The sequence below is a fragment of the Mauremys mutica genome, chromosome 2 (assembly GCF_020497125.1).
Source record: "Mauremys mutica isolate MM-2020 ecotype Southern chromosome 2, ASM2049712v1, whole genome shotgun sequence".
NCBI lineage: Eukaryota > Metazoa > Chordata > Testudines > Geoemydidae > Mauremys > Mauremys mutica.
Window position 1 is genome coordinate 6,057,981 of NC_059073.1, and position 12,967 is coordinate 6,070,947.

Sequence of the window (12,967 nt, forward strand, 5' to 3'; positions counted from 1 at the left end):
AGGCTGTTAGGGTTTCCTCTTGGTTCCCCGAACAGTGATGAAGGTAAGGTACAGTCCCAGAGATCACTAAGGGTCCTCCAGAAAACAGCAGGGATGCTATGAATTGGGGAATACCCCAGCTTGGCACCAAGCAGGCTGGTAGAGTTTACTCTTTCCAGGCCTGAAGTCAGGAGCAAAGGGACACTGAGCAGCTGGAGGATGCTGGGTCTAGAGAAGGAAGGGGAGCGGAGTGAGTTGCGGGGGGCTGCCGGTGAGCGCTGACGGGGATGCAAGGAGACAGGAGCTGCAGCAAGCAGGCTGGCTCCCCACCCAGAGAAGGAGGGAACTTACCATGCTAGCAAGGAAAGATGACGCTCGAGGTCAGGGGAAACATGCTCACAGGCCGTTACTGTTTTACCCTTTGCTCTGCATGTTCTGGCCCTGTGGAGGGCTTGCATGAGGCTACGCTTGAGACACGCTGGTTTTGTCTCTCTAATCAGCTGCTGCCAAAGGACCCCGAAGGAAAAGGGCTTGCAGGTGCCAAACAAGCTCAGCCTGTTGGGTTAACAGCGGTGGTGGCCAGTGGGCTGCAGCCCAGATGCCCCGTCTGGGGGAGGCGAGATTGTGTGATTCCTCCCAGAAAGAGGGGAAGGTAGCGAACCCTGTCCTCAAAGGAGCCTTAAAGCACAGCTCACCCTGTAACCGTGTAACCCCCCCTGGCTGGGGAAGGCCAGCCCGAGTGTCAGAGGTCCCCTGCAGCTCAGCAGTGGGGGTTACACTCCACTCCCCAGGACCGAGGGTTGCACATCATTTCACGATAACTGACAAGGACAGCAGCGGGAGCAGGTCCCCAAAGAAGCCTTCAGGCTCCAAGCCAGCACCTTTCACCATAGCCATGGTTACAAAGACGTTTTAAGGAGGCTTAAGATGAGATCTGTGCAGCGGTTACAGAGATCAGGCAGAAAATGCCTAGCATTGTGGCAAGTCATATTACATAAGCAGCAAAAGGCAGACAGGATTCCAGTCCTGCACTCGGCTTTCCTTACCAATGCCGTGAAATATCCTGGCAATAGCTCTGCCAGAGAACTTCTCATCCTGGCGAATGGACAAGAAATTCCGGATGTCTGAACGGATCTGCCCTTCCCACTCCCGCAGCTAGAGAGAAAACATTTGAAATTTGTTAGGCTTTGCGGGGAAAATAAGCCAGGTTCCCTCTTGGTCTCCCTGGAAGATTCCTTCTCTCTACAGCCTCGTAGTGTTGGGAGAGACCATTTCTTGATCAGACAAATCCAAAAACCAAACACAGTGCTAATGAGCACTCACAAGCCACTTCACACCAAGGGATAACATTAACTGGGAGCAAATCAGTGAGCTGTGGTCGCTTCCTGTGCTTGGATTGGGCCATGTCCTCGCTAGCGAGCTGACAGTGGCACTTCTCACAGTGACACAGCTGAATCGGTACAGATCTCTCGTGTAGCCGCTCTAAGCCGACGGGAGAGAGCTCTCCCATCCACATTATTAAACCACCCCAATGAGCGGCAGCTGCTATATTGGTGAGAGAAGCTCTCCCGCCGACATAGCACCTGTGCACACGACCACTTATGCCGGCAAAACTTATGTCGCTCAGGGGGCTGGTTTTTTCACACACGTGAGCGACATACGTTTTGCCAACATAAGTGGTCGTGTAGACATGGCCTTAGATAGGTTTCTGTTGGTTACAGAACAGGGACACACAATAAAAGCCATATTTCAAAACAGAAAGTGCAATACAGAAACATGGATTAGACATTGTTGTCCATCTAACACACTGGCTCTCAGTCTTTGCAGAGTTCTGTCCCCCTTTCGGGAGTAGGATTTGTCTTGCGTATCCCCAAGGTTCACCTCACTGAAAAACGACTTGCTTACAAAATCAGACATAAAAATATGGAAGTGTCACAGCACATTGTGACACTGAAAAACTGCTCTTATTTTTACCATATAAAATACATCAATTGGAATATAAATATTGTACTTACATATCAGTGTATAGTGTATAGAGCAGTATAATCAAGTCATTGCCTGTATGAAATTTTAGTTTACATTGAATTCGCCAGTGCTTTTTATGTAGCCTGTTGTAAAACTAGGCAAATATTTAGATGAGTTGATGGACCCCTGGAGGGCCTGTGTACCCCCAGGGGTACATGAATCCCTGGTTGAAAACCACTGATCTAACAGACCCTCGGATTATGGAATCAGGGGAAAAAATCCTCTAATTTACTTTTCAGCATCATGGTTGATCACTTTTGCGCTCTTCAGTGATCAGTTTCACTTTTGATTCTGGTCACTTTCACTTACCGGATGTTTGGCACTAGCATAAGAATGCTACAGGGAGAGTGTTTAAACAGGGAGTGCAGGGAGACTTTTTAAACGAATAAAAGGAAAACAAAGAAGTTATGGAAACATACCCCCACTGGGCAAAGTGCTTCCATACTTCAGTAAAAGAGAAGTGTCTCAAATCCAGTCACAGAATGTTCACCAAAATGGCAGCGCCAACGGTTTTAAAGCCAGAATGAGATAAATGTTTCCTAGATATTCTCTCTCTCTCTCATACACACACACCCCGCTCACCCCCTTTTCAAAGCTTAACATCCTTTAATCCAGGAGGAACCAGCGCTGCTGTGGATTTTGATCCACTCAGAGAGTGTGTGCATACACATACATGCAGTCCATCCCATCCCACCCTGGTACAACCATATGCTATACAGACAGCCTTTCCAATGCAACTGCTGACACTAAAACTAGTGTCTACATGCCATGGTTACAGGGATTTCAGAAATGCCAGCCTGTGAGTGGCTCAGATGGGCTCAAAACTAGATACCAACAAAAGGAAGTAAAGAAAGGGGTTTGCTGACTTTAATGTTATTGAGATCTTCTGCCTCCTCGTCTTCCCTGCACATTAGCTCGCTCTCGTCCAGCGCAGGTTTCTTCTCAAAATAGTCCATCAACAAGGCCTTCAGCCGGGAGCTCCTCTCCTCGTCCACACGCTCCGAGTACAGGGCACTGGCTTGGCAGGCCACGCTGCTCAGGAAAAGGGGTGTTACTGATAGAACGGGCACCACTAGATCTTAGGGTGCAGGATAACTGGAGAAAAGAATGGGATAAGCCGCAGGGAAGGAGGAAGAGCAAGAAGGGAAGGGAGCCCAACGGGAGGGGAGAAGCAAGGCCACGTGTATAGAGCAGGATAACCCCATGCTGTCCATACCCTGGAGTTCTAGTCTGTTCCGTGCAGGTTCTTCTCGTGGCCTGGTCCCCGGAGTATCTGCCAATCATGCCCGGAGCGATGTGATGGGATGTGTGTGCTCTGTGTGGTTCGGGTTCTCATCTCTCCCCGGAGAGGAGCATGCGTGCAGGGAGCAGTTTGTTTGGTAGGGCTTGGGGGAGTTGGAATGGCCACACTGCTTTGTGTGTATGTCAGAGAAGGCAGACCAGTGGAGGGGGCGAGTTCTTTGCTCCTGTGGGAGCAGCTCCACTGGCCCCAGTTTTCTCAGGATCTGGATTAAAATTATGCCCCTTGTTTTCAAAAGCTCTCCATGGACTTCCCCAGCCAACCTCACGGACCTTCCAGCTCTGCTCCCCACCCCAGTCAAGTACCACCAGCCTCCTCACCACCCCACACACAGTCTGACCTGCTGACAGACACCGCAGGACGTCTGCGTTTCGCCTCGTACTGCTGCTGTCTAACTCATTGCACCTCAAGTGCGACGAGCCCCCCTCCGCTTCCATAGTCTTACCACCAGCACGTCTTGCAGTAACCCCCGGGGCCTCCCTCAGCGGGGAAGGGAGGGTAGAGGTAAGAGGCAGGAGGGGAAATCTCTTTGTGGAGGCTTTAGCTGGAACCGACTGTCTGGGGCGTGCAGAGCGGGGCTGGGTTCCCCACGGCTGCCCATGCTCACCTCTGGAAGGCCCTGAAGCAGGCTTGGAGCTGACAGAGGGTGGTTGTTTCCCGCGCCGTCACCCGGTGGTGCAGGAAGTTGCACACAGAGTCCATTTCCTGGTCCGTGAGGTCTCCATAGGAGCGCAGGTGAAAGGACAGGTCGCCGAATTCCACCAGGACACCGCTCTTCCCAGTGCCATGGCAACCTGACAACGAGGAGGGGGAGGGGCTCTTTCTGGGAACTGGCTCGGGATCACTAGATGACACACGCGCAGCGAGTGGGGACACAAGAGAATCACTGAATGCAGGGCTCTGAGCAGGGCCAGAAAACCTAACGGCTTCCCCCAAGAGCTCTGGGCTTTGCCCTGAGTGCCAATCCCCATAGACACCCATGGCACTTTTAGAGCTCATGTGGACTGCAGGAGGAGGGGGGCTTTTATCCTTCCACCATAGCTCTCCCTGGGGCTCCCTTCCCCAGCTCTGCGCTAGACCCCGGTGCCCCGGAGAAGCAGTCTCAGCACCTTTCTGCAGCTGTGTGCTCCACTGGAGCTGGCGCAGGGCTCGCTTCACCGGCAGAACCTCCCAGCCCATGGAGTCGCTGAGCGCGATCACATCGAACTCCACAGAGCTGGCGTGCGTGTGATCCACCCCTGCCAGACGCTCTCGGGCCAGGCACACTGCGATGGGTGGGGAGCTGAGAGCCGGAGGAGAGAAAGAGCTAAGGATGCAGACGCTGAGAACCCAGAGACAAAAATCAAAGCCAGCAGCAGTAACACAGGAACTGGGGAGACGGGGGCTAGAGCAGGGAGCCAGGAACTCCTCCTCTGACACAGACTCCCTCTACAGCCTCGGGCCTGTCTCTTTGCCACAGTTCCCTACCGCTCTGCAAGGTTGTGAGGATCAGTGCAAAGCTCCATGTATCTTTATTAACATTGGGTTTGCTGCACTGGCCCCTCACATCGTTGTCTGTACGCTGCTGCCAACCGATCAACCCCTGGTACTGCAGAGGTAGGTGGGAGGCAGCCCGGAGGCCCCTGGCCAGCTGTGCAATGCTGCCTGTGGAGGGCAATTCCTGCCTGGTTCCAGGAGGCATCAGTTTACGCACTGGGCACAGGGGCCGAGCACTGTTATTCAGCCCCTTGTGAACCCAGCTGCCAGCGGTGTAGTGACCAAACTGGCACCCTGCATCGAATCAGGCAGTCACTCCTGCAGGCAGCAAGCATCCAGGATTACTGCAGCGCTGCCATCCCGCTCCTTCCAGACATCCAGCAGTGCTGAATATAACCCTTAGCACAGCAGTGCAAGGAGCCTTTCAGAGGAGAGTTTGAATCTATTGCCCCTCCGCTCCCTGAAACACCCCCCTACGGCACCACAAAGCAGCCCCACCTTTGTGGGGCACTTTGCTGTTTCTTAGCCGGAGGGCGCACAGTGGAAGAGCCCTACCCAGCTGTGCCAGTCCATCCCCCGGCCAGTGCAGTGTGTCTGCCAGCCCAGTCTCTCTCTCAGCATCCCAGGAGAAGAGCTCTCCATCCTATTCCTCATAGATCCTCCCGGCAACGTTCCCAATTTCATCCCGTGACTCCTACTTATCCCCCTTCCACCCATTCACCTCCCTCCTCCAGGTGCCAGCCCCCACAGTGCTTGCTGGCAAGAACATCCCCCAGCTGAGCTCCTCCCTGCCAAGTGCAGTCACAGCTCTGGTTTGAGCAGCCCTTCCGGGTAAGGAGGTGCCCAGAAGCAGATGAAACCGTTTTGAAGCTGTGTCTGATCTGATTAAGGCATTTCCCACAGAGTTTGCACATCCCGAGAGGTCTCTCCAGTCCCCGCATGGAAGGGCTCAGATTTCATCACGCCCTATGCCATGCAGCGACAAACCTTTGTGCGGTTGCCCTGAGCTGCTGGGGGCCCCCGTAACACACCACCCGGCAGGAGGAGAAAGTGGGGTGCAGCAGCTCCACCCAGCACTGCGGATGCAGCTCCAGGTAACACAGCAGGGTCTCAATGCCTGTAACAGAGGAGAGGAGACGTGCGCCAATCACGGGGAGCTCCGGTGGGACTGGCATGAGCTGCAGTCACCCCACAGAGCCAGGCTTCTGGTTTCCTATGCCCGCAGTGCTATGGTCCACCTCCCCTGGGGTGCACGCTAGCCTCCCATGCCACCAGCTGACTGCCCCACACCGGACCTGCGACTGCCCTCCATCTGGCTTGTTCAAGAGCAGGGCATGATGGGACATGAGCCGCCCCCTCTATGTTAAGGAGGAGCAGCTGCACGCGGCTCCCCTCTCTGTGCACAAGGCACATCCCTTGTGTTCGCAGCAGACTTGGGAGCAGCCCCAGCCTGGCCGGGCAACTTTCAAACACCAGACATGACAGCTGCCCTGCACTTGCCCTCCCCTGATACACCTGGGCAAGTCTGTAAGAAGGAGAGGGGAACAGATCCAGCAGCAGGGTCAGCCCTACTGGATCAGGCCGCAAGGCTGGCCTGCCCCGCCCATGCCCCAACCCAGCTCACACCGAGGGGCCGACTGGCCCTGCCCCAGCCCCGCCTGCGTCCCCACCAGCCCCACCGCGATCAGTCTGCTCTGCCACCAGCACTGGACGTTGCACAAAGCCAAAGAAGCCCACACTATCCCGGCCAGGGGCCCCGTCCTGCTCACAGAGCTGAGGGGAGGAAGAATCCTTTCCAGATCGCCACGCCAGGAAGCAGCGTGAGCCTCACCTTCCTCTCGGATGTCCAGGGACTCCACTGTCTGCTGCATGGGGATGGCGCGCTCGTGTTTATAACACACTCGCTGCTGCCCACTCATCCCGTCATCCCGACATGCCTGCTCCTCACTGGCTCTCATGAGCTCCATCATCTCAGCGTCCAACACCTCGCCCCCCTGCAGGGAAACAACGCCGAGCCCTTCTCAGGCAGGAGGTACCAGAGACGAGCAGCAGGGGCTGGAGACCTCCTTCCTCCCTCAGCCCACACATGACAAGCTCCCAGAGAGGTGCCCCACTCTGCCCCAGGCCCCGCCCCTGCTCAGCTCCTCCCACCCCTGCCCGCCACTGGCTTGCTGCATCCCTCCTCAGTCCCCCAGCCACCACTCGCCTCTTCACCCTCCCACCTGCCTCTCACCCCTGCTGACATCCCCTCTGCCGGATGGGTGCTCGCCCCGCCCACCTATTCCCGCCCTCACCCCACCCCCATTCCACCCGCTTCCCCCAAGTCCTCACTCCTGCCCTACCTCTTCTCCACCTCCTCCTCTGAGCACGGCGCGACCCCGCGCCTCCCCCCTCCCTCCCGGAAAGCGCTAAGCGCCGCCAAACAGCTGTTAGGAGGCGGGAAGTGCTGGGAGCAGGGGGAGGAGCGGGGACGCGGCACACTGGGGGGGAGGAGGTGGCAAGGAGGGGGGAGGTTGGCTGCAATTTTTCCCCATGGGTGCTCCAGCCCCAGAGCACCCATGGAGTCGGCGCCTCCCTCCCGCTCGCCTTCTTACCTGAATATCGGGACAAATGGCGTCCCGATCCTACATTGATCGGGACACGGGACAAAGGGTTAAATATCGGGACATCTGGTCACTCTAGGGCTCATTCCTCACCCTGCTGAGGTCCTGTTGTTTGCGGTGAAGCTCCAGGCACTTGCAGCGAGGGAAAACCTTCTGCACTAGCTTCTTAATGGTGAAAAAATCCACAGTGTCGGCGTAGATATGTCGCCTGAGCTCGTGCAGATCCCCGCCCTGGGGAGGACAAGGAGCCGGGGAGTGTGGGGTGAACAGTGAGACACACACACAAAGGCAAGAGAGCAGCCCCTGCCACGCACACTGAGCCTGGAGCTTCCCAGCTGCTGGCGGGGAAAACGGGGCTGAGAACTGCCATCTGCTTGGGTCTCGCTGAGACGGAGGCTGGGCAGCGAGGAACGAGGCAGTGGCAGGACATTTCCCTATCAGTCTGGATCTATGGCAAGTTTCCTCCTCACTCCCTTCTCAGTGCTGGTCCAAGCCTGTGACTGGCTCCATCAGCACAGGGCTCCAGGGTTGGCTGTGCCTAAAGCCAGGCTTGGGCACCCTATAGTAAGCCCTAGAGAGCCCCTGCTATCAGATTCATTGGGGGCACAAGAGCCATTCACCTCCCTATAACGGCTGCAGCAGCCAGCTACTCAGCCGACTAAGCAGGTGCGTTCAGTTGGGCTGGGATATTGACCGTCTGCAGCAGAAGTGGCTGGTGGGATACCCTGGCTCCTGGATTAGCCCCCACCCCTCCGGCAGCAATTACCTCCGGATCCAAGAAGAGATGGCAATGCGCTGGCTTCCCGTCCCGCCCCGCCCGGCCGATCTCCTGCACGTAGCTCTCAAAGTTCTTGGGCATGTTGTAGTGCACGATCCCACGCACGTCGGGCTTGTCTAGCCCCATGCCAAAGGCCACCGTGGCCACCACGATCCGCAGCTGGCCGCACATGAAGTTGTTCTGGACCCGGCGGCGCTCGATGGCGGACATGCCGCCATGGTAGGAATCAGCGACCCACTTCAGAGGGCACCGGATGCTCTTCTTAGCTACGCCACAGACATGGAGAGAGAAGAGAGACCACCACGGAATGATCATCATTAGCACGGACGTAGGGCTTCCCGTTGTCAGAGCACCCTGCGTGCACTCGCTAATTCGTCAGAGGTGGAAACGAGCAACAGACAACGCGTTTAGGAAACACACACCCACCCCCGTTAGTCACCCCCACACTGGGTTGCAGTGACATCATCTGCCCTGGATCTGCAGATGACCAATCCCCATTCGTTCTCCCAGCAGGGTTTCTATGATGGAGCTTTAAGCTTCGATTTTAAGCGAGTCAATCTTCGCTCCTCATTTACGCTCCGTAGCTCTGATGTGGGCATGGCTGAGCCAGAGCTCCCGGTTGCAGGGGTGGGATTGGTTCAAGCTGCGGCCAAGGAACAGAGTCCAAAGCCTGGGCAGGCCCAGGGGCCAGCCAGCAGGAGCCTTTGGACAAAGCGCCCTTCCCGACATCGCTCATGTGGCGTCCCCTCCCGGCCACCACATGCCGCCATGTTTGCTACGATGGTCTGTCACGGGGGAAGCAAAGCCCATGCAGCTGATGCTCGCAGAGCTTGGGAAGGCATTTCCCTGTCCTGCCAGGATGGGTGCATGGCGTGGGAGAGGGGAAGTGAGCTTCACCTTCCACGGAAGCATCAGGTATTTGCACCGTCAGAGGCTCACTGCTGGACTGAAGGGCCTAGTGGTCTGAGCCAGCATGGAAAGCCTGGTGTGTCTTAGACAGCTCCCTCCAGACGGCAAGTCCATCCCTAACACGCTGCATCCCAGCAGCCTCCTCTGCTCCAGCGTATGTCTGTTCACAGATGCCCAAGGCTGGGGCACAGTCTAATCTCAGGGGAGGGGCTGGCTCATGGTTCCCTCTCTGTAGCTGCAGGAAAGCCCAGCGACGACCCCTTCTTACCCTTGGCTTTCTTCCTCTTTCCATCCTGGTGCTGCTCCTCAGCAGTCGTGGACTCCCTGAGCGTTACGCCCTGGAGACGCGTGCGGATCAGCGCCGCAATGCGGGCCGTCTCCTCCCGCCGTGTGCAGTAAACAATGACCGAGTCCAGGCCCCCAAACCTCTCCCCCTGCAGCAACGAGACCAGGGCCTGGAACCAGACAAGGAGAGAATGGGGCTCCGCTCTACAGGTGCTTCACTCCCTAGGAGCTTCTCAAGGCAGCTCGCTCCTCTCACAGGGCCGGAAAAGCCCACAGCTGAGTTACGAGCCCCCCTGAAGGCAGGGACACTGACCCCCTCCCATGGGCAACTCCCCAACCCACTCCTGGTGAATCCCACTCCCTGTGCAGCATAGAATGAATACGTGGGGATCCCAGAGGAAGCCTGGCACCCCAACGGATCCCAGAGCGAGGCTCTGACACACATGGATCATTTCATGCACCCTCAGAGAGCAGCCACCTGTGGAGGAGACATGCACGGCAGCCGTCGAGCAGCTCCAAAGAACACTACGCAACCACTGAGGTCAGGAAGGAATGAATCCTGGACTGGAACCCCCGAGCTGGGATTTAGAGAGATGACCTAGTGCTTCAAGGACCATGCGAGTCTCTTCCAAGTTCCCGGAGAGCCCTGCTCCCCCTCCCTACCTGATCCTTATCCCTGTCCGTCGAGACCGAAAGGTGCAGGTTTGGGGGAACGGCAGCAGAGCGCACCGCTATCCCCTCCTCCTCCTGGATGCCCAAGTGATGGGCCACATCCTGCGCTGTGGCTAGTGTGGCCGTGGCTGTAAGGCCCAGAAGGCAGCGCACCCCCAGGCGAGCGCGAAGAACCTGCAGGGAGAAGAGCGGTCACTCCCCAATGCCAGGGGCTGGCATTTCCTGGCCGAGAGGCAGTGGCGCGCCGCACGTGGGGGACAGCTCTCTGGAGAGTCCCGATCTCCCCCTCCCAACATCACTGCACAGCTCAGGGCAGGACATGAGACTGGTGCCTCAAGAGGCAAGTGGAACACAGGGGGTCAGAATGCAGCTACCCAAGAGGGAATTAGCAGCCAGGAGTTTGGTCTGACAGCTCGTCTCAGACACGGTGCCTCCAGAGCCCCTTTCCCGGCACCACGTCTCATTGCTGCTGCTAACACAGACACAGCAGGCATAGCCTTGGCCGTCTCCCCCCATCCCCGCAGGCAGAGGTCACGGCGCACTGGTGCCAGGGAGCTCTGGCCAGATCCCCCCCGTACCTTACAGAGCCGCAGGTAGCACGGGCGGAAGTTGTGGGACCACTCGGAGACGCAGTGCGCTTCATCGATACAGGCAAACGCCACGGGTGGGAGCTGGTCGGCAGAGGGGAGGCAGCTAGATCCTGCCCTGCCTCCGCCCACCAGGGCCTCCGGGGAGAGCAACAGCACATGCACCTTCCCTCCCTTCACCTGCAAACACGCACAGCATCAGGAAGGAGGGGTTACCCCGGTACGAATTACACATGCCCAGCCCCCGCCCTGGGAAACACACACGGGGTGTGTGTGTGTGTGTGTGTGTGTCCGTCCGTCCGTCCATCCGATGGGATTGGCTAAAGCTCAGCTCCTTCAAGCCAGCCCTCCTTGGGAGCTAGAGGGTCTTTCCAATCCACCAGCTGGGAGCTCTCGGCTCAGATGCCTGCAGCTCAAAAGCCACCAACACAATTAGTACCAATTGGTCACCGTAATGGCCTCTTCAGGTTCTCCTGGCCCTCCCACTCCCCATCCCTCTGATGTGGGTTGGGGGGGAGGCATGCAGGGTACCTGTTCTCCCAGCTGCCCATCCAGCTCCCCTTACCAGGGAGAAACGCACGCCCGATCAGCACTCATCAGAACAGCCCCAGGCTGGCTGCACACGCCCGTTACTCCGGAACATGGTCGGGGGTGTATTTAAATCAGAATCGCTCCATATGTGGCCAAGCAACACCCTTGGGGGAGCCCAGCCCTGACGGCAGTGGATATTTCCCACCAGTTCCCATTAGCCAGCCCATGAGGGGTCTCTGCCCCGTCAGTCAGACCGGACTCACTCAGAGCAGCACTCCTTAGGAGCAGACAGCCACACACATAGCAGGCTCGTGCCCCAAGCCAAGCGACAATGCCCGATGCTCCTTCTACCCTCCAGAGGAGAGTGCGCTGCTAGTCCAGGATCGGAGAGCAGGCTCAGATTCACAGCTCCTACGGGAAGGGTCCCGTCACCCCAGGCAACTCACCCTTTCTATGGCAGCCTCTCGCTGGCTCTTCGACATGTTGGAGTGAATGCAGACAGCCTTCAGGTGGGGGGGAAGCCCCGAAACCTGGGAACGAAGCGCATTACACGCACACATCAATGGACAGGGCTCCTCCAGGGACAGAGCTCCTCTGCCGCTCAGTCTGGGGGCCTGTCTGCAGACTCAAAATCCAGCAGCCAGGGGCTCCATTGCAATCCTTAGGTCAGAGGCTTCCAAGATGTCCTGCCTGGCACATCAGAAAGGACAGGGCCCTGAGCAGAGCGGAGAATTCCCAGCAACCCACAGACACAGGACGGATCTGGAGATGGGAAATATTTAACCCCAAACGTGCCACCCCCGGGGGGTGATGGGTCCCAAGGGCAGTTGCTAGAGAGTAAATGTGGGATGAAGGACGGACAGAATCAGGCCCAATCCTGCTTCTACTGAAGTCAATGACCAGGCTCCTCAGCTTCAAAGGGATCAGGCCCCGACTGCCTCCCGTGAAGGGACAGGGGGCAAGGGAGAAAGCCCAAGGAAGGAGCCCCAATGCAACCAGGCTGCGATCAAAGCCACGTCCCATTTACCTGGTCATCCATCAGCGACACGAGCGGGGAGATCACCAGGGTGATGCACTTGGACCGCTTTGCGTACAAGTACGCAGGGAGCTGGTAGCAGAGAGACTTCCCCATCCCCGTCGACAGGACGACCAGCGTGGACAGACCTGGCTCAGAAACGGCAGCAGCAGAGTCAGGGCCACCACCCCTGGAATCCACCGGAGGAGTCAGCATGGGAAGGGGGCAGAGAGATGTGGGGGGGCGCTGGTGCCTTTTCCCCCAGCCCTGGCCTCATTTCAGTATGGGCGGTCTGGGGGAAAGTGCTCTCAGGGCTAAACCCTCATTAGGCACATGTCGCTGGCCCCAGCCCTCGGGGGCCCTGAATGACCGTTCCTGAGTGGGTGGGGACAGGCAGGAAGGATCTACTCCAGGGTAAGACAGGTTACCTGAGAGAATCCTCATGACAGCCAGCTCCTGGCCCGGGCGGAAGGCGCTGTATCCCAGCTCAGCCAGAGCTTGAAACACCTCCTCTGGGGTCTCTGCACAGCACGGAGACACACACGCGGTCAGGAACCCACGGTGGAGCGCAAGGCCCTGCCAGTTGCGAAGCCCAAGGGAGGACTAGGCCAATGGTGCACACAGGCAAGGAGCTGCTAGCAGATAGAGCGGGGGATGGTGTCAAGGCTCCTGGGTTCTAGCTGAGCTCTGGGAAGGCAGGTAGGCTAGTGGTTACAGGAAGGGGAACTGGGAGTCAGGACTCCTGGGTTCTATTTCTAGCTCTGGGAACGATGCCTGGTCTATTGCTTAAAACGGGACGACGAGTCC

The 12,967-nt window shown here is 57.5% G+C and overlaps 1 protein-coding gene across 1 annotated transcript in view; it reads right to left on the minus strand.

The window, feature by feature from the left end:
- Positions 1–12,967, minus strand: part of RECQL4 (RecQ like helicase 4) — a 45,849-nt gene that overhangs the window by 1,727 nt on the left and 31,155 nt on the right. The window contains 14 exon segments of the mRNA XM_045006385.1: positions 1,026–1,134; positions 2,871–3,036; positions 3,912–4,098; positions 4,414–4,586; positions 5,768–5,897; positions 6,612–6,774; positions 7,477–7,614; positions 8,150–8,427; positions 9,339–9,525; positions 10,019–10,201; positions 10,606–10,794; positions 11,592–11,675; positions 12,173–12,309; positions 12,589–12,681. Coding sequence (XP_044862320.1) covers positions 1,026–1,134; positions 2,871–3,036; positions 3,912–4,098; positions 4,414–4,586; positions 5,768–5,897; positions 6,612–6,774; positions 7,477–7,614; positions 8,150–8,427; positions 9,339–9,525; positions 10,019–10,201; positions 10,606–10,794; positions 11,592–11,675; positions 12,173–12,309; positions 12,589–12,681 — 2,217 coding nt within the window.